This window comes from Pomacea canaliculata, linkage group LG1, assembly GCF_003073045.1.
Source record: "Pomacea canaliculata isolate SZHN2017 linkage group LG1, ASM307304v1, whole genome shotgun sequence".
Lineage (NCBI taxonomy): Eukaryota > Metazoa > Mollusca > Gastropoda > Architaenioglossa > Ampullariidae > Pomacea > Pomacea canaliculata.
In genome coordinates this window covers 32,709,857-32,728,367 of record NC_037590.1, presented here as the reverse complement: position 1 = coordinate 32,728,367, position 18,511 = coordinate 32,709,857, and the positions used below count along the sequence as shown (strand labels likewise).

Here is an 18,511-nt window from a genome sequence, read left to right as displayed (position 1 = left end):
GTTAGCCAACCAAGTTTCTTCTAATCTCCTGCAGCATCTTTGAAAGCTAACCCTGGCCGGTCCAGGTTCCTCCTGTCTGAAGACGGCATGGCATTACGCCGTCCAGACCAACCTCACTAGGTGGCTGCCGGCCGTGAAATCGGCCCGTGTAATTAGACCGTTCTATGGCCTCGGATGAACGTCGACCCAGCCATGCGAACCTCGACCCGTGAGTGGCAGTCTTCTGCTGCTGCTGCTTCTGCTGCAGGACAGGATGCCCTGTTGGTGCCGCTGCACGACGCTGCCCTTCCATCTCGCCCTCCACCCACTTTTCTCCTGTCAGGATGTCGGAAACGACTTCCTAGCGTCTGTCGGCCTCGCGCCCGTCTCGTGTCAGTCCTTCATCAGGGACATGTCAACGAGTGTCAAATCAGGCGTCAGATTATACAGTGGCCAGCGAGAGCAGGACCTTGCCTCCTGACGGGGATACCGACCTCTTTATAAATCACTCATGGAGATAACGGAAGCTAGTGACTGTCCAAGTGTTTCTGGCGCCCGGGGTGCTTGTTCGTTTTGTGAAAAAAAAAATTTTTTAAATACTTTAAAGGACTAAGCCGATGACTGTAGTGAATTTTTAATATATCAGGAAGTCATTGGGAGAAATGAAAATATATATAATGAAAGAAACTTTTATTGGCCATTTTATTTTAATCAAAAGAAAAGGTCGTCATTTTTTGCATGCCTCCCCTACTGTGGCTGGAGCACCAACTTGCATTACTGGACTGCTGGCAGACGATTTTATCCAGTTAACTACTAAAACGAGGCTGTAGTGTACAAAGCTTCCGGTTTAGTCACATTCATTGTTAAGGATCGCTGAGAATAACAGCGATAACTTCGTAAGAGGCTAAGCGTTGGTCCTAAGCGAATGTCCACCTATGGGTTGGAGCATGCGCAGTCTGGCATCTTCTCACATATCACATACCCCCTCCCATTCTTTAGTACGCCACTGATGGCAGTGTTTGAATTTAAACGAGAATTTCATGAAGATTCCTTTTACAAGAGCTTCGAGTTAGCAGTTTCCAATAAAGTCGTACTGTACTGGTTGGAAGATCTTGGCGATGTTCCTGAATTCTAGACTGCCTTTTACTATTTTTGTTTGCATTATTCTATTTATTATCTACTTTTTATCATGTTAGTATACTTCCTCTCTTAAAGAGATAAAAGAGGTTAATTTATTTTATTTAAAAGTTATTTATTTAACCTACTTTAATACGATACTTATTGTCGCTAGTAAGACCAGATTTTATAATTATGCCTCCCCCTCCACTGCTTATAATAATGTTTGCTCTACCCTTGGCTTATCTTTGTTCACTTAGTTTGTGAGTGAAGCTAGAAATATTTTGTCTCGTTTCCTCTATATCTTGTCAAATATAATGTATCTGCCATGAAATCTGTACTAATGTTAACCGTGTGCCTGTCAGAAAGTCCCTTTATTTGTGGGGTCATGGCGACTTGAATATCACACGTGAATTGTTTGTAAAACATGTTTTCTGCTGTTAAAATCACAATCGAATATTTAACATTTTATCAATCATGACATACAGCATTGAGTATATATTGTCAGTAAATTAACATTTCATACATAGTAAAATAACTTGTCAACATACAGATACAGGGATTTGCTTACTAAGCCTCTTTGCAAGAGCAAAGAGCGATAGAGGTCATGTAAATTTCTTTTCAGAAGTAAAACTTCGTCATTTCATTCAATTCATTTCCTTTTCTACCTAAGTAATCGTTTGCTTTATCCCACACATCCTACATCCATTACAAAATAAGATTCTAGTTGTTAGCAATAGTTAGGCCGTTATAACCTCTTTTTGAGGACTAAAAAACCTTAAGGACGAGAAAGCAAAGTTATTAAAAGCCCTCTTTCAGCAAACGAGTTAATGCTCCATATTTTTTAAATCTTACCCTGCAACCCCTCTTCCTTCCCTTTTTACCCATAGGATCGATTCTGTCAAAGAGCGACATCTGGCGGGATGCGCACCAGTCGAGAATTACAGCCAAGGGAGAAGACTTTTTCTCTCTCGGCATCCGCTCGCTCCTCACGTCGTTCACGTTGCTGGCTGCCCTCGAGAGCCCTGACGTGAAGAACACGCTGAGCTCTCCATGAAAACCGAGGCAACGAACTGGTGATTACGGTCGTCTCCTGAACTGTGTCTATCAACCAGCGGTATGAAAGCAGCAGCGAGGCGCAGCCAATTTGCTGTCGCCATTTTCTGTCATTTACAGATGCATTATCACTGGTTTTAACCCTTTTCCTTGCCATCCCTTCTCTCCCATACTTTTATCACCCGCCATTCCTCATTCTTCTTCCGTTCACTTTTCGATCAGCCCTTTACCTCTCTCTTCCTTGCCTAGACGTACCCATGCATACGAAAGTGCGAGTTACGAAGGGTCTTCGTTAAAGAAAGAAAAAGGATTCGTTGAGGGCTTCTTCAGGTGAACTAGGGTCGACTCAGACTGCGTGTTCCTCGAAAACCTGGCGCAAAGTGCGTGAGGAATTTTATTATCACATTCGCAGACGCTCAGTCAGCCACAATAGAATTTTCGCCATCATAGTTTAGAGCTGTACATTAAAGAAATTCTTCAGTCTTGGAATCTGGCCTTTCAGATGTGAAAGAGCATTAAAGGAAAAATCTCTAAATTTTATTGCCGCAATACATTTCAACGCATCTCTCATATAACATACATTTGATACATAGCGGGGTTTGGTTGAGGGGTTCTAACATAAAAGTAAAAATTTAATTCCACAACTTTCGCTTCTGGTGTGAAGTTGTTCGTTTACTGCAATTCACGCTGAATGTGTTTGCTTGCGAAGGAATATCAGAAAAAGTGATTGGCATGCGTCCATTCAGTCATAAACTTGGGATGTTGGCCAGTGCAAGGGGAATAATGACGATAGTAATAAATGTCAGACGCGAAGCTTAGTTTTCTCCCCTTGGGAAACTTCATCAGGACTTTACCTGTCGTGAAAAAAATCGCATAATCTGTCAATATTTTCCCCCTGTTTTATTATAAACTTCATTTAAAACTATAAAATATTGCACTGTTAACGTATAAACTATATTTTTTTAAATATCTTATTACAATCACGTTAATAAAACATAAAATGTGATTTCGAATATTCTCTTAACTTGAAAAAGTTGACGCGACTCGAGACATTTAAAACGAAACGGAAATTATTTTCTCTAACTTCCGCCTGAAGTTGTGATTTTTAACTTCGTGACACACAGAAATAATATTTTGTTAATCTTTTAATACCTTAAATTAATATTTATAGGCAGGGGAAAAAACTCAAGATACTGCTAGGAATATCACCCGAGAGATTAGGTAACCTAGTATCTCTTCTACTTGGCATTGATTCGCTTGACTGGTTTACCTTGGGAAGAAAAAAACGTTAAAACTAGTTTTAAGTGGTTCAGTCCCGATTAAAGTGTTTTGACATGACAGCCATGAGGTCCATGTTGACACTGGAAGGCGGAAGCGGAAGTATCCATAGAAACAATCATGGCGACCGACGCCGCTCCAGTCATGGACGTATATAGGATATTAGTTCGTGATCCAGTGAGGAAGTCAGCAAGGGGCTGTATTCTGGACACGTAAACACCGTCTGCGTAAGGTCCGGTGCAGATCCGTTTTGAATAAAAGCACAGGTAAGGTTACAACAGATTAGAACCTGAATAAAGCAGTGTGACAGAACTAGAATAGAACATAATTAACTAGCTTATTTTTATAACCTCAGCCATAACATGATAATGAACACGGATACTCGTAATTCAGTTAAGGCAAATAGTTCAGAATGGCTCTACTCCTAAAGCCTTTCTATCAAAGACTTTAGTAAAAATGTTTAAATACACAGTTTTAAATTATATTATGGACATCAGCGAAGAAATGCCTAGAAATGTACCTGTACTGTGTGTGCACATGCGTGTGTGTGTGTGATCGCACGCTCTCGCGTCTGCATGTTTGTTTGAGCTTGTATGTTCATGTAAATTCATAACCTGAGTGTTGAGAATGATACGAATGTATATGTTCATCTTATTCTATGTCTTATAAATGTAGTGGAAAAGTGGTGGCATATTTAATGCAAATGTCTTCTTTTTTGAGGCGCGCATAATGTTAAGTCTCAAGAACTAAAGTAATTTGTATTTCTTCTTTAGCCTTTGGTTTTGTTTCTTTCTTTATTATTTTCACAGTGTTAACGTGTATGCTCCACATTCATTCAATCACCATCCACTTTAAACTGGATGGTCACCTTCGCTGCTTTCAATCTTGATTCCTTATTCAACCATGCCTGAAGTGCAGCTCTCCCATCTTGACAACAGAGGTCTTGACCTGTTCGTGTCTAATGCAGTGAAAAGCACATCAAGTACTACAACAAGTGAGACAGTAAAAACTCCAGACTTCCAGCTGAAGTTTTTGAAAACACGCCCAAAGTAAGTACCACTGAATAAAAAAGTAATAATAATGTGACCAAGATAGATCATACTTTCTGCGCAGACCAATAATGATAAATGAAATATAACAGCCAGTGGACAGTGAGGTGTGTATGAGGACACTGAAGGATGAGGTACAAGAGTAGAACGTAAAGCAATGGATCAAGGTATGAAGGAATATAAATACTGTAAGATGGGGTCATTTACGTGATGGTTAGCATGACAGCATTACCAGAGAGTTAAGAATAGTAATTCAGGGATAGTACTTTGTGAAAAGTTATGTTTTCAGAGAGCGTTTGAATGTATCCTTGGAGTCCAAAGGGTGAAGGTGATGTGCAAGAGTTCCAGTGCTTAGCAGCACAGAGGGAGAGCATCCGTTGTCTGTGTGTGACTTTCTTTGTAGGAGAGACAGAATGCGGGAGTCTGATGAGGAGCAAAGGTTTCAGGTAGGAGTGTGGACAGACAAGATTTCAGTAAAGTAGTGGGGGGAGTAGCCTTCAAAGAATCCATAGCATAGAGTTGAGAGCTTGTAGTCTAAAAATAAATGTTGAAGTACCTATATCAATATTTTTGAAATACCTAAGTCATTAAGAAAAGCCATGCACAGAAGACAAAAGCTGGACACATTTTTCAAACTGTATCATGAACCAACATTTCAGTCACTGCCTCCTTTTTGGTGATGTGGACTGACTTAATATTCCTTTTCCTCAGTAATATTATTATGAGATTTCACTGATCCAGATATTAGATTTCATTTTTCATAATTATTATCAGTAGAATTTTTTTTAAGACTGCAGTACTGAGTATCAGATAGCACATTCCACTGTCTGCTCAGATATCTTCAATCTCATCATGTGTCCAGTCCTGACCATAGCTTGTCTGTAAGCCTTCTTCCTCTCATGGTATCAGTACTCATCAAAGATTGCAGATGATTTCTGTGCATCTAAATAATTGCGTATTGCTATCCTTGTCAAATACTGTGTATGTTTATATTAATTTAACTCTTTAAAATTCAGAATTTCTTGCTGATCAGCTGAGTGAACATGGTTGCTCCACTGCGTAATTAAGTATATTGTAAAGAGTTAGCCTGGCATGCTGTCTGTAGACAAACCTACATGTTTAGAGATTTTTCGTAATGTGACAGCACTTGGTGAACTATAATTCCATGTGGTCAGCATTTCAGACTCTAAATTCAGTGTATTTTGTGACCAGTATGAAATGCTTTCATACTTTAGTCAAAGTCTGCACTTCAAAACTGTTGTTTTCAAACTGAGGTCAATGGACATGTAGGCACTAACTGGCAGTTCATCAGTGGGGTTCCCCACATTATTGATGTATATTGAATTGACAGTCCGAGAGTCAGAGACTTTGCTATAACCAATTTTGTATTTAGTATTCTGTAACCTAATTGTGCATTAGAAACACTTCTTCTAACTGAATAAATAAACATTTTGAAAACATTATATGTGAACATCCAAAAGCTTTCAGGTGTTTTTAACTATTAAAGCCATTAAAGAAGCGAAACATGTATGTTAATCAGATCATTCATTATTGTCACTCAGAAATTTAATACAAAAATGTGCAAAACGTAATACATGTATCACTTAATGAATTCATCCATGACTATATTTTAGTTCATGAAATATGAAATTTCTTTTATGAAAACCCTTCAGCTCGCACCCAACCTGATGAGCGTCTCTTGAGACGTTCCTTCTCTCACCCGACTTCTCTATATGCCTTTGGGCTGTTACTGTTGACAGATTTCCACATAAAAATATTATCATTACAACAAACTTCAGTTTCAGGTTCAAGAGGGTCATTTTAGTCATGAAAAACCGCTCAGTTTTTGCTTTATTGGCAAAAGGAAACTATTGATTGAGTCTTACAAAGGGGGAAAAGTAGGAAACTCTGGCCAGTCTGCCTGGTTACCAACACCTCTGAAAGCCTAATCTCCCATGGCGGCTCCAGCACTGGCGTTTGTAGACTCGTAAACTGTCGCGCTGCGCGATGGCAAGTGTTAACTCTTGTTCACTGCTAGTTTACTGCTTAACTATACTAAGAAGGATTTCTAGGGAGAGAAAAGATTCTTTTCATAAGGGTGGGGTCATTCGGGTCATTGCCTTTTCATGTCCAAATTCTGGAACCTGTTTGGCAGTGATGCTTAAAGTCTTTGAACTCGGGAGAGTCACCACCAGCTATCTTGGATTTGCTACTCCCCTCTCTGTAAAAATAAATCAAATGGTGGCAGATGAAAATCGAATGTTTTTCTTCAGCGACATTAAAAAAAAAAACTATAAATCTTTCAAGAGGCAGCTGCCTTCAAAGGGGGGCTAAGCCCCAAGGTTACAGAGAAGAATGGGATTATCAGAGCGACCAGAAAAGAAACTTGCAGATATCTAGGTGTCAGGTGAAAAGTCTTATTAATCGATGTTTTGATCACAGTCCACGAACTGCACGTAGGCAACACTTATAAAGCGGGAAGTTAAAAACATTTCAACCTCGTTATTGAAGTAGCAGTGGGTGAACCTGTCGGTACTGTGTGTTAATATGTTGACGTCCGTTACTTTAACTGTAGAGTTTCCATTAGGTCTTACCATTACCTAGAAACGTGCCCATGTGTGTATGTGGTGCGTGCGTGTGTGCGTGCTGTGGAGTTGGAGAGAGCATAAATTTCCCGGACAAGCGTATCAGACGCCGAACGACCCAGTAAGTGCAAATTCATGGCAAGTACCTGCGATCTGAATGATCTCCAGATCAAATATGTTGGCTACCTAGGGTGAACTTAAGTAATCTCTCACTCTCAGGTGCTCTCGGCATGAACTGCTCGGGGGGAACAGAATCAATCTCCTCGTCAGTCGAGAAATCGATGGCCACAGGCAATCAGCATTAAGTGGAAACCTTGGCCGTTTCAGAGAGCAGTTATAATGGTTTTTCGCTCAACCCTCTTTTGGAGGAGGTAGGATTTTTTTTTTCTAAAACAAGTTACTATATTTGTTACCCGAGGCCATAAAATCTCCACCTAGCAGCTACAATCTACCAGAGAAGACGATGACTTTACTACAGGTAACTCCGTGATCAAGACTGCAGGTGTGTCCAGACACGCAGTTGTGTCCCAACAAGTTGCTGGAGCAGAGGTGTTTGAATACTGAAAATAAACGTTGGTGTTTCAGGGCTGCATCGCACTCAGGCTTGAAAGAATCAGTGTTATGTGCCATACTAACGGACAATACATGTGAAGACTTTACAACCCTGTTTCAAGACTACCTATGACCTATAAATTCAGACTAAGAGTTCCAGATACTCTGTGACTTGCAGCCACGCTGCTAGAGATTCCAGACCCAGGCATTTTTCTTCAATTTCTCATGGTCACCTGATTATCACCAAAAATATAATGAGAGCTTTGTCTCTGTAAAGTTACTCCAGCTCCAACGATTGAACATCTTCAGATGTCCAGAGTTCGTCTTTAGAAACACAGATGGATGTGATGTGAATGGACTGTGCTGAATATCTGAACTGATGCTATCTCTGCCTGGCTGAGTTAGTGTTCTAAGTGAAACAAAACGTTTTCGGAGGTTTGTTTATGTCTGTTGTGGTGAGCGCGACAGTCAGTAACAGGAACACTGAGCTGGCATTTAATCAAGGCCAGGTTTTACGAAAGGATGAACAGCACGTCCATGCAACGAGACTGCCGTCGTGGAGCAAGATTATTTGAACAGAACAGGAGTATCCGAGAGCAGCTGCGCATGCTGGATGAATGGGTTTTAAATAGAAGCAGTTATACATAAGATTTGAGCAGATTATAACCAAGGTGAGCTACACTTGCGAGAGAAACAGGCTGTAACTTGGAGTAACTGTAAACACGGGAAGGAGATAACTGCAGACAAGTAACCGATCCACTTATACCGTCGCCAGAATCCAAAGTCTGGCGTCCTTGTGTCTTGAACGCCTTGGCAGTTGGGTTTCAGCATGCACCTAGGATCATCCAGGACACCTGGTAGGAATGGAATGGGGGCACTTGGGCGCCCTTACAGCATGCAGTCCGACACCGGGATTTTGAGTGAGAGATACCCGTAAGTTCAGATGTTACTGTTTTTAACCAAGGATCGTTTTCAAATAGTGTTTTCATAACCGGAACTCCACAGCCGTGAAGGTGTTTAAAATCTGCATGTGGATATTGGTAAAGTGAACTACGCTCATCATGGCCACCCTCATGGGCCACAGTTGAAGAGAAGTAATTAGTGTGCAAGAAGTGTGTGTGTATGGGCGATTGGGTGTGAAGGAGAAAGAGATGTGTGAACTCAAGATTGGTAGAGGATTTCAATGCAAACGCCTTGCGTGTCCCTTAATCAGAAAACAGTAGATGAATAGTGTCAACCGATGAACCGGAACAGTGGCAGGCACTGTAAAGTGGAACACCAATCTTCAACGAAACACAGCCAACAACATGACATGGTACACGAGCTATTCATTTTTATCTAGTGAGAGACATTTGAATAGTATTCTATTTTGTATGGCACTGGTGTGGTCTGTTTCTGTTAATAGACTTGGTGAAAACAGTTAAATCAGACTTTTGGTCAAGTAATTGTGGAGGAAATTGTTTACGTCCTCGGTAAACATCATAGTTTTATCCGACCGCTGTACATTACAAAAATATACCTCTGTTAAGGAAAGATATATATATAGAGAGAGTGAAGGGTTCAGAAAAGCAACTGATTAGAACTGTTTAGTTTATTTATTTCACCCTAAAGTTGCCCTGCGCAAAGTTACTGCGATTTTTGAGCCGCCGTATCACAGGGCCAGTGCATGCACTCAAATTTCGCCTTGCTCAAAGTTTTGTATTTTGGTGATAATGAATCACTGGTCTAGATAAGGGAGTCACTGTAAGCTTGATATTTTGAGGCCTTATCTGATGATCAGTGTTTATTATTTTATTTCCTTAATATCCTCAGCTGGTCGTGGAAAATCACTATTGAGAAAGGAATGGAAGGACGCCATCAAGGAAGCATTTTTTCGATATTCATACTCTCAGCGGTGACACAGAGATCACCTGATTAGTTTTTAATGTCAGTATATACCGAAAACATTTGTTTGCAGTTGAAGGAGGCTTTTTGGCAGCCCTGTGGTTAGAGGTGCAGTTGTTTGTGGGTAGTTTTCAGGTACGACTTCATCGTCCCTCACCTCTCACGCAAGTTAAACTCACCTGGTCGCGTGCCAGCTGATCTCTGGAACCTTCGGAGGCTCACGTTACCGAGCGGCAGGACAGTGTGTGTTGGTAGTATATTGTAGGACCTGAGTGTCCTGACACAGCGTACGACATGGACATTGTGACAGACTGAAAAGACAAGCGCACGAAACGGTTTGCTGCGTGTCCTCGGTGCCATTCAGAGAACGCTCCACCTTTGCAACAAAAGGGGCATAGCATGCAGTGAAGAAGGTTAGGCACCTACAAAAAGCGATGAATAGAAAGCTGTCTACATGCCAGTCACTGTATAAACTATCCCCACTGTAGCAAGTGGAAAGAAGGTAAGCTTATGTTTGTTTAGGCCCGTCATCGAACCATATATCCAATAGGCAAATGACCTCCGACTCCGATTAACTGTAACTGATTTTTTACTTTTACTCTAGCATATAGCTGGTGTAGATAACGCCGAATCCCAGAACTTTTTTTTTTAACCAAGGATTGACCTCGTCAGTTATTGTTTTATGAAAGGTGGACAAACTCACCCTCTCACTCGCAGGAGCTAGAGCAAAAGACTCTGGTGTATTTTGCGTTTGTTTATACGGTAATTTAAAAGTAATGTTCATAAACAAAAGACAATCTGTCTGACTGAAAGTTCATCATGGATGCCCACCCCATCACACAAAATTTCTTTCGCGAAGATCTTTGTCTTGTGATCGGGTCATGCGACGAGATGCGCGTAAGTATACATTTTCTTGTAAGCACCACGAAGAACTGATGAGTAGTGAACAGACTGTGGTTGCGCCAGTTGAAGACGTGGCATAACCTGAAACACGAGGGAAAAAAGCAATGATCGCAGCAGCATCAACAACAACAATAATAATAATACTTGAGCTTATATATATAGCGCGGCTCCCTGGCCAAAGCCTGGCTCACCGCGATTAGCAAACACAAAATATAAAAGAAAGACAAAAATCCTGCTGTTCTCTCATTGTAGTAGTCCATACAAAGAGGACCATGGTAGTGATGAGAAGCCGTTACGTCAAGCGGAAAAGACGACGAGAAGCTCAGTAGTCATAGGATGAAAGTCATCGTTGCTCAGCTGGAGTACATCTGTACAAATTGTAATCCGTGACACTTGAGATCTCGAGGTCGTAAATTAAATGTTTCATCAGTCGACACTCGGGCCAAGGGTACATCAAAATCAAGAGACTGCTGGAATTTGTGAAGTCACAAGACAGAAAAACTGTGGGGATGCTTGGCAAAGCTACGTGGTCAGTTTGCTAACATTTATAGTTGATGTTGGGTGTGGGCTTTCTTTGCTTTTGTTGCTTGGGTCTCCCGGACCAGTAATCTTTACAGTTATCCATTCCCGTCGTCAATGCCCATTATTTGAACATCAGATCTTTTGTGCCAGTGCTACCATTGCAGCCTTGAAAGATCCACAATAACAGTACAAACAAAACGAAATTTAAATGCACTTTTCAGATATTTTTCATAGAAAAACAATAAAAAATATGTGTTGAAATTTATGTTTGCTTATACTGTTATGATAAATACTTTCAACTGTTGTGATGAGAGTAAGTAAAGGAGGAATGAAGTAAGAGAAAGATCAAGTCTATGTGAAAGAGAGACAGAGTAATAAAAACTTCAGACTCAGATTCATATTTGTCTGGTTCTGGTTCTTTTGGCATTCTTGAGATGTTGTTGCAAGTTCTATTGGGCAAAAGGTGAGGGTGGCAACATAAAGAGGGTATGCAATCCATAACCAGGGTTAATTTGAGTGGAAATAAGTTTTGCCACAAAGTGTGATAAAAGGCAGGGTTGGCAAAGAAGTGAGGTTAAAACCATACATGTGATGAGCAATTGCATACAGGTGACAGCTGTTTTTGTTTTGGTTACCCCATTCTACATGCAGTTGGAACAGTTACATATTGAGGCACACACAAAAGTGGAGATTTTTACACATGAATAGTCCAACTATCTTAATAGTAGTACCTTTTTTTTTCTTAGATCCACACCTGTATCATTTCGGACAGCTCATAATGCTTCACCAACGAGGATGAGCCGACCGAAGACAGCTGCAGCTGTACTGGGGCGAACAACAGAGTAAGTCTCACTCCACAGTGTTATTTCTCTGAATGTGACATCTGTATAGATGACTGGCTGCTTTGCTTTGATAAAGTCTTAGTTTCTGGCTTGATGTAAAACGCCAACTTCCCACTCACTCCACAATGTACATTGTAACTATGATTCAGAATAGGTAATAATTGTGTTGGAAACTTACCTGTGAAGTAATTGTAGATATGTGTGTGTACACATGCATGTGCACATATATGTACATGTGTGTGAATGGGTGTTGGGGGAGGGGTGGCAGATGTCTTGACATATGTTTGAAAAACAGCAGTGAGATGAAAGAGTTTCATTGTGTAATGCTTCTTTGTAAACCTGCTACAGATGTGAACGAGTGCACCAATTAGAACACGAGCCAACACGACGGCACAATCTGGAAAGTCACCTGCCCATCAAGCGAAGCAAGCCACCACCATGGCAGAAAAATATGGAGGTAGGTCTCTGCTTTGCAAAATTTGTCTGTACTTCACATCTCTGATTATCAGCCACCACAAATCTGTATCCATGCAAGGGAAAAAAAATTACTCATTGATTATTTATTTTATTTCTTTCATTGTGTGTGCGTGTGTGAGAGAGAGAGAACATGCAAATGCAGACTTGAATGACAAATTTAAAAAGTTCCAGAATACGCAGCTTTCATCCCTGTGGTTGTTTACTTTCAGCAGCCCTTGGTGCCGTTTGTGGTAGGACCTGGCTACATACTCTCTCGTAGTAAAAGCAAGTTTGCTGTCACTCTAAAGGATGAATTTTTTTATTTCCCTCAAGATGGAGAGCAAAAGTGAGTGTTTTTTAGAAATGTCTCTTGAAACCTAAGAATGGAATCAGACAAGCTGACTTGATTCATGTATGCAGATATTTTAATGTTATTTCTATTGCCATTTATGTTTCTATTACCTGCACAACAGTGTGCAGGCACACAAACATGCACCGACAGTTACAAAGACTTTTAGGGTTTCCTTTTGAGTGACCAGTGAAATTATTCCTGACTAGTGGTACTTAAACAAATACATTCAGATGGTCCGCTGAGAATACCTTAACAATACATTCAGATGGTCCACTGAGATGGGGATCTCACAGAAGGCCCATACAAGCACTTTTCATGCTGCAGATGTTTATGTAATCAAATTCTCAAATTTCGTGTTTACCATTTCTTACATTGGAGGATTCTATAAATAGTTTATGCTTTTCACAGTTTAACTATTCATTTCAGTTTCATAAAACACTGATAATTTTGTGACAATCTTGGTTTTTTTTCAGAAAGAAACAAGAAGATTCAGATAGGTCAGTATAATAATAGCAATTAGTAAATTTCTCGATCAGTCCTTTATTTTTGTAATTAATTTCTTATATTTTTCCCTTAGAGGTCCTAATGCATTAAGAATATAATCTGCTGTTCATGTTTGAAATATAATATGCTGTTTTATCAGATTATTTCTAAAAAAATTATTAAGTAGCTGATGAGATGAACAGCATGATGAAGAGTTTGACAGACATTATATTTTGATTTGATGCAGAGATGCTCTGACAGCACAGCTGCAGCAACAGATTTCAGACCTAACCCTTTTCCTGGAAGAAGAGCGACTGAATCACCGGCAAACAAAACAGAAGGTTAAATTGTTTAAATTGTAAAGTGAACCAGAAAGCAGAATAATAAATAGTTTATGAATGTATATGTTTTAGTTAAGTGAATGTATCACTGTTTATGTGACACGCATAATTTGTTAAACTGGATAATTGCCAGGAATACAAGCACTGTGCTTATCATAGTCACAAAAACATTTCCCATGTTCAACAAATGAGTTCTTAAACACTGTTAATTTGGACGTAGTTTATTTTGACTTTTTGTTAATGTTTCAGGCTGAAGAATATTTACGTGACAGACTTGAACAATGCCACAACCAACATCAAGGCCATATTCGGTGAGAAATGAAGTGAGCAGAGCTCACAGCTGGTTCAGTGGGTGGTTGAGAGAGGAATTTTACTGGTGCTATGAGTTAAAGTCAAGCTAAGGTTGAGTCCGTCTTGACTGTAGCAGCATGAAGTGTCACATTCATGATACAGCCCTTCTACTTTTGTAAACCTTTCACAAATGGCCGAGTATCTGTCAAGATTTTTTTTTTCAAATAGTAATAATTGAATAACATGTCAGTTCCGAGTAAAGATGTCTTCATTTTAAGTCTATATATAAGGGACAAAGTAAAATGCCAAAAATTAAACATCAGTAACAGGTTCATCCACTGGTGAATTATGTAAATCCTTAATGTAGCACTTGTATGATTTTGGCTGTGTCTACAGAGAGATCGAAGATAAACACAAAGAAGAGCTGTTACAACAAAAAGTGCAAAATGAGACCGAGTTTGAGCATTACAGGACCACCACAGAAACACAGATCAGTTAGTATTATTTATGCAGTGTAAAACAAATATAAGTATTTGTTATTTTTGGGGTCTTCTTATTTAAATATACAAGATCCTTCAAATTTGAGGATTTTCCTTTGGGTTTCCTTTTTTGTGCTGTCATATTCAACCATTCAAAACATGACTGCAGCAGATCTGCTGATGCAGCCTATTCAAAACTGAAAGCCTAAGGGGCAATAAAATGATACAACTATTCTGTTTGAGGTGTGCAGTATGTGTTATGGTGAATATCTAGGAATGCGTGTGAATGGTTAAACATTGCCAAGTAAGTGTATAAAAATTGTGATGATAATAATAATAGAATAAAATAATAGTAATATAGTAATTTATAGAACATATTGTCCAAAGGTGCTATGGACTTTAGAGAGAGCTACATTTTTATTTTTCATGCAAATTGTTGCTTTATTTACGAATGTCAATTTCTTCTTGTCTTGGGTGATCAGATCGCCTGGTAAAAGAAATAGAATTTCTACAAGGAGCGTTCGACTCCTACAAAAGCTCCCTACACCAAGAAATGGATGACAGGTGGAAGAAAAAGGAAGAAGAATTACGAGTGCAGTGTGAGGAGCAAACACAGACTGCTATTCAGGAAATGAGTTAGTTTTCATGTCTCTTTGTGTGTGTGTGTGCAATTAAAACAATTTACTTTCATCTCCTATAATTAGCAAGCTTTCTTCTATTTTTAATCTTCTTATATATCTGCATGCACAGAAACTACATTGCTGCAAGAATTCTTACAAAAAGAGCAGAAGTGCTCATTTAATTACACCCTTAAAATTCTCAGTATTATCAACTTTTCACAAAAAATAAGACCATACATGTATACTTAATATTTTTCAGCATAGTTACTCTCTACAATGAATCATCTGCTTTAAATCATTTCAGAAACAAAGTTAGTGCAGGAGAGGAATGTAGAACGAGCTACATCTGCCAAAGAACATAATCGACAGATGGAATCTTTGCGCAAAGAACACAAAAAAGAACTTGACGTGAGTGCCAGTATACATCACCTCTCTCTTTGAATAAATATCACAATAAAAAGACATTGTATACTGCTGAATCTTGAATGGGAGATAGAGAATAATAGAATGTAAAAAGAACTTTGTGTGTGTGTATTTTCCTAGGTTTTGTTAACCATTTTAATTTTTGATAATTTAAACATTATAAATATCAATCTCTTTGATCTTGCCAACCCTGCCTCTCACCACATTTGTAGCAAAACAGGTTTTCCTCAAGGTTAGCTCATTATAGATCATCTACCCATTTTGGCAGCCACTCTTGCCTCTCACCAAACATTTATGTTGGATGGATGGTCGTGCTGGCATTATGTTTATAAATTTAACAATGTATGTAACTATCACTTAAATGTTTTTTAAGGCTTTTGTTCGCCGGTTTTCTGGTGCTGCTGCTGATATGGAGAGACTGAAGAAAACAACTGCAGAACTTGAGGTCAGAATGTACTTGGAAAGAAACTGCAACAATATCATCAGCTGGTTACTATAAATGATTAGTTGCAAAGTAAACCATTATGCTCCAGGGTTTTTTATATAAAAGGGAGAGAGATCAAAAGCTGTCATTTTTCACAGGAAAATAACTGGAATATTACCAATTTTAGCATTATGTATATGTATGTAATCGATAATACAAGAGATTGTAAATAGTGCCTCATCGGACTTTTTTATGTACAGGAGACACAAGCTGAACTGCAGCATATTCAAGAACAGTACAATGAGACATGCCAGCAGTTAGCCAACACTACTCGGAATCTTACTGATGCTGTAAGTGGCTAATGTCCTCTGTCTTGGGTATATTTTGCTAAAGGTTTCAAGAAACTTTGTTCATAAGGAGTTGTGTATGAAAGAAATTTTATCATCCCATAGTATGTTCTCAGTTTTGCTTCCAGATGAGAAAGAGCATGTAAAAAAATCAAATTTCAAAGTGATGTAACTTCTGTCCTTTCAAAATGTTATAAAAACTCTCTTTCTTCCCATATTTTATCTTGCAGAAAGTTCGTCTAATGGATTTTGAAGAGCGGTTTCAAGAAAAGATTGGAGAGATCGATGATAAATACCGCCTGAAGTTACAGGACCTCATGTCCCAAAATACAGAACTGAGGTAAATTAAGCCCACAACCCTTGGCCACACTTAGTGCTAGTGTTAAAAATTGCATTATATACCATTCTTGTTATTAAAATCATGCGATATCCTGCATATTATAACATTTGGTTTTGCTCATCTTCACCTTTCTTTAAGCAGGGTACAAGCACATTTTTGTTCATTAAACTTACGCCTTTAAAAGTTTTATTACTATTTGTGCAGACGAATGTATGTTCAGAAGTGTGACCAGCTTTTTGATGAAAAGACTATGTCAGAACAACGTACAATGCAGGAAGTGCAGTCTGCAAAAGAAGCATTAGAGGTAAAAATTTGCATGGCAATGTTCACTTTGCTTTAGAGGCAAGAATTTGTGTATTCAAAGGCAACAACACAGATAGTACGTGTGAGCTGTGTTTCATCCCCTCTTTTGTTCTGTATACCAACAGCTGTCGCAGTCACCATAAGGGTCAATATCTCCTCAAATTTTCAATTGACACTGCATTACTCTTTGTAGCAGGCCAGTCGATACTTATTGTGCGGCTTGGATGAATTTATTGCCTGGTACAATGACAATTTCTTAAAACTTAATGCAAGACTAAAGAGTGTCTTTAATTTCTGTCAGAATTCTCCTGCGAGTCCCGTAACCGTCATCCATGATGAGGTGGAAATTTGTAAGACATTTAAAATACCTGGGCACTATCTTTGACAGGAGACTTCACGGGGATACCAATACTTGGTTATCATGATGAAGGCTCAACAGCTCCTCTTCCTTCTTCAGTCTTTTTCTCCCAGAGATTTTTTCTGCTATTTTATAGATCCCATATAGTGTGTTGTCCTCGATTGTTTTTTTACAACAGTTTACCAGTGAAGGACGAGCAGCTTGAATCGTGTTGCAAACACCTGCTCTAATCTATCATGACTGCCTGGAGTAATCTTCATTATGTTTAACAATCAGACAACTCTACACTATGACAGGCATGTCTTGTGAATGAAGTTTTTTCATCAACTTCCATCAAGCTACCAATTCTGCGTACCTGCATGCAGGACCAACAGATTCAGGCTGTCCTTCATTGCTTTGGTTGTGCAACTTCTGAACACTACTGTGTGCCAATGAATGTATATCATATATTAAGTCTTAACCATGATTGTACAACAGTCTATTTAGTGGAGTGGATATGAATGTGTTTTGGTAGTTTTGTTGTTGTGCTTCCATAGAGGGATAAATAAAGTCATATCTTTTTCACTTGCAGGATCTTCAGAAATTACAAACAAAAGTATTTTTGTGTTATTTTTGCAGCTGCTCATAAAGACAAAGCACAAGGCAAATATCAGCATTGCTTTCAGTGCAGAGGATCTAAACTCACAGCGAACACCCAAAGTCCGGCCATCTAGTGCACCAGGTACCAGATGCGAAACCAAGAAGGCTCACCTAAGCGCGGGGGAGACAGACCACCTTTTCAGACCTACAGAATACATTCAACCTGATCATTTATTTTCACTGGAAAACCCTGAAACAGAAAAACTCAGACAGGAACTTCTAGCAACAGACATAAGGAAAGTAACAAGAGAGGACTTGCTGAATTCCTTTGATGTGTGAGAACTGAGGATGTAAGCATTGTAAAACAAAGTGCAAATGCTTTTCATTACGTTGGGGTTTGTCGAGTAATTTTTTTAAGGTCAGATTGAAAAGGGTTAAGCAGAAGTACACAATGTGTTGATGGGCATGTATTAAGGTTATTATCGTAATTTAGTCCCATTCCATGAACGTATCATGATCTAAGCCGGTAACGTGCAACTACTAATTATAAATCTATTAACTGTATCAAAATTGATATTCCTGTTAACTGATGAAAATTTGAAATATTGCTTTTCTTTAGATCTTTTTTTAAGCGAAGTTGGAAGCTTAAATTAATGTGTATCAATACTATTTTTAGCCATCAAAACAGGTTCAGCATCCAGACAAAAAGTATGTTTCTTATAATCTGAAAATGAACTGTTTTTTTCTTGTAGTTAAAATAATTCATGTGCAATTCCTGTTTTTGGAATGCACACTTTTAGGCATGTTTGAAACTAAATTTCCTGAATGACAATTTGTTCCTTTTGCTCTGTTGTCAGTGCTGTCTGGTGCAGTGCTAATTGTCAGTTGAAGGCATGCTGTGCCCCTGGGCATCTATGCCTGAATGTCAAAAACAAAACACAAGCATAAA

At 39.0% G+C, this 18,511-nt stretch overlaps 1 protein-coding gene across 8 annotated transcripts; it reads left to right on the top strand.

Moving 5' to 3' along the window:
• The first annotated feature begins 3,363 nt into the window (after window positions 1–3,363).
• Window positions 3,364–18,394, top strand: LOC112553560 (centrosomal protein of 164 kDa-like). 8 transcript variants are annotated; one of them, XM_025220876.1, is made up of 16 exons: window positions 3,364–3,695; window positions 4,239–4,478; window positions 11,671–11,766; window positions 12,115–12,223; window positions 12,456–12,568; window positions 13,048–13,071; window positions 13,305–13,398; window positions 13,648–13,709; window positions 14,086–14,183; window positions 14,651–14,803; window positions 15,093–15,196; window positions 15,585–15,656; window positions 15,896–15,985; window positions 16,213–16,322; window positions 16,527–16,626; window positions 17,602–18,394. In XM_025220876.1, the coding sequence occupies exons 2-16, from the start codon at window positions 4,333–4,335 to the stop codon at window positions 17,899–17,901; spliced, it is 1,671 nt and encodes a 556-aa protein (XP_025076661.1). In that variant the 5' UTR covers window positions 3,364–3,695; window positions 4,239–4,332; the 3' UTR covers window positions 17,902–18,394. The 8 variants fall into 8 exon arrangements, with proteins under 8 accessions (XP_025076661.1, XP_025076651.1, XP_025076694.1 ...); XM_025220866.1 differs by having other exon boundaries at window positions 3,367–3,695; window positions 12,453–12,568; XM_025220909.1 differs by having other exon boundaries at window positions 3,501–3,695; window positions 4,397–4,478; window positions 12,453–12,568.
• The last annotated feature ends 117 nt before the right edge of the window (window positions 18,395–18,511 follow it).

Coding starts and splice junctions, on each gene's coding strand:
- LOC112553560 (XM_025220866.1), top strand. CDS start 4,333: ATGCCTGAAGTGCAGCTCTCCCATCTTGACAACAGAGGTCTTGACCTG. Junction 12,224..12,452: donor CATGGCAGAAAAATATGGAG/GTAGGTCTCTGC, acceptor GTTTACTTTCAG/CAGCCCTTGGTGCCGTTTGT. Junction 15,657..15,895: donor AAACAACTGCAGAACTTGAG/GTCAGAATGTAC, acceptor TTTTATGTACAG/GAGACACAAGCTGAACTGCA.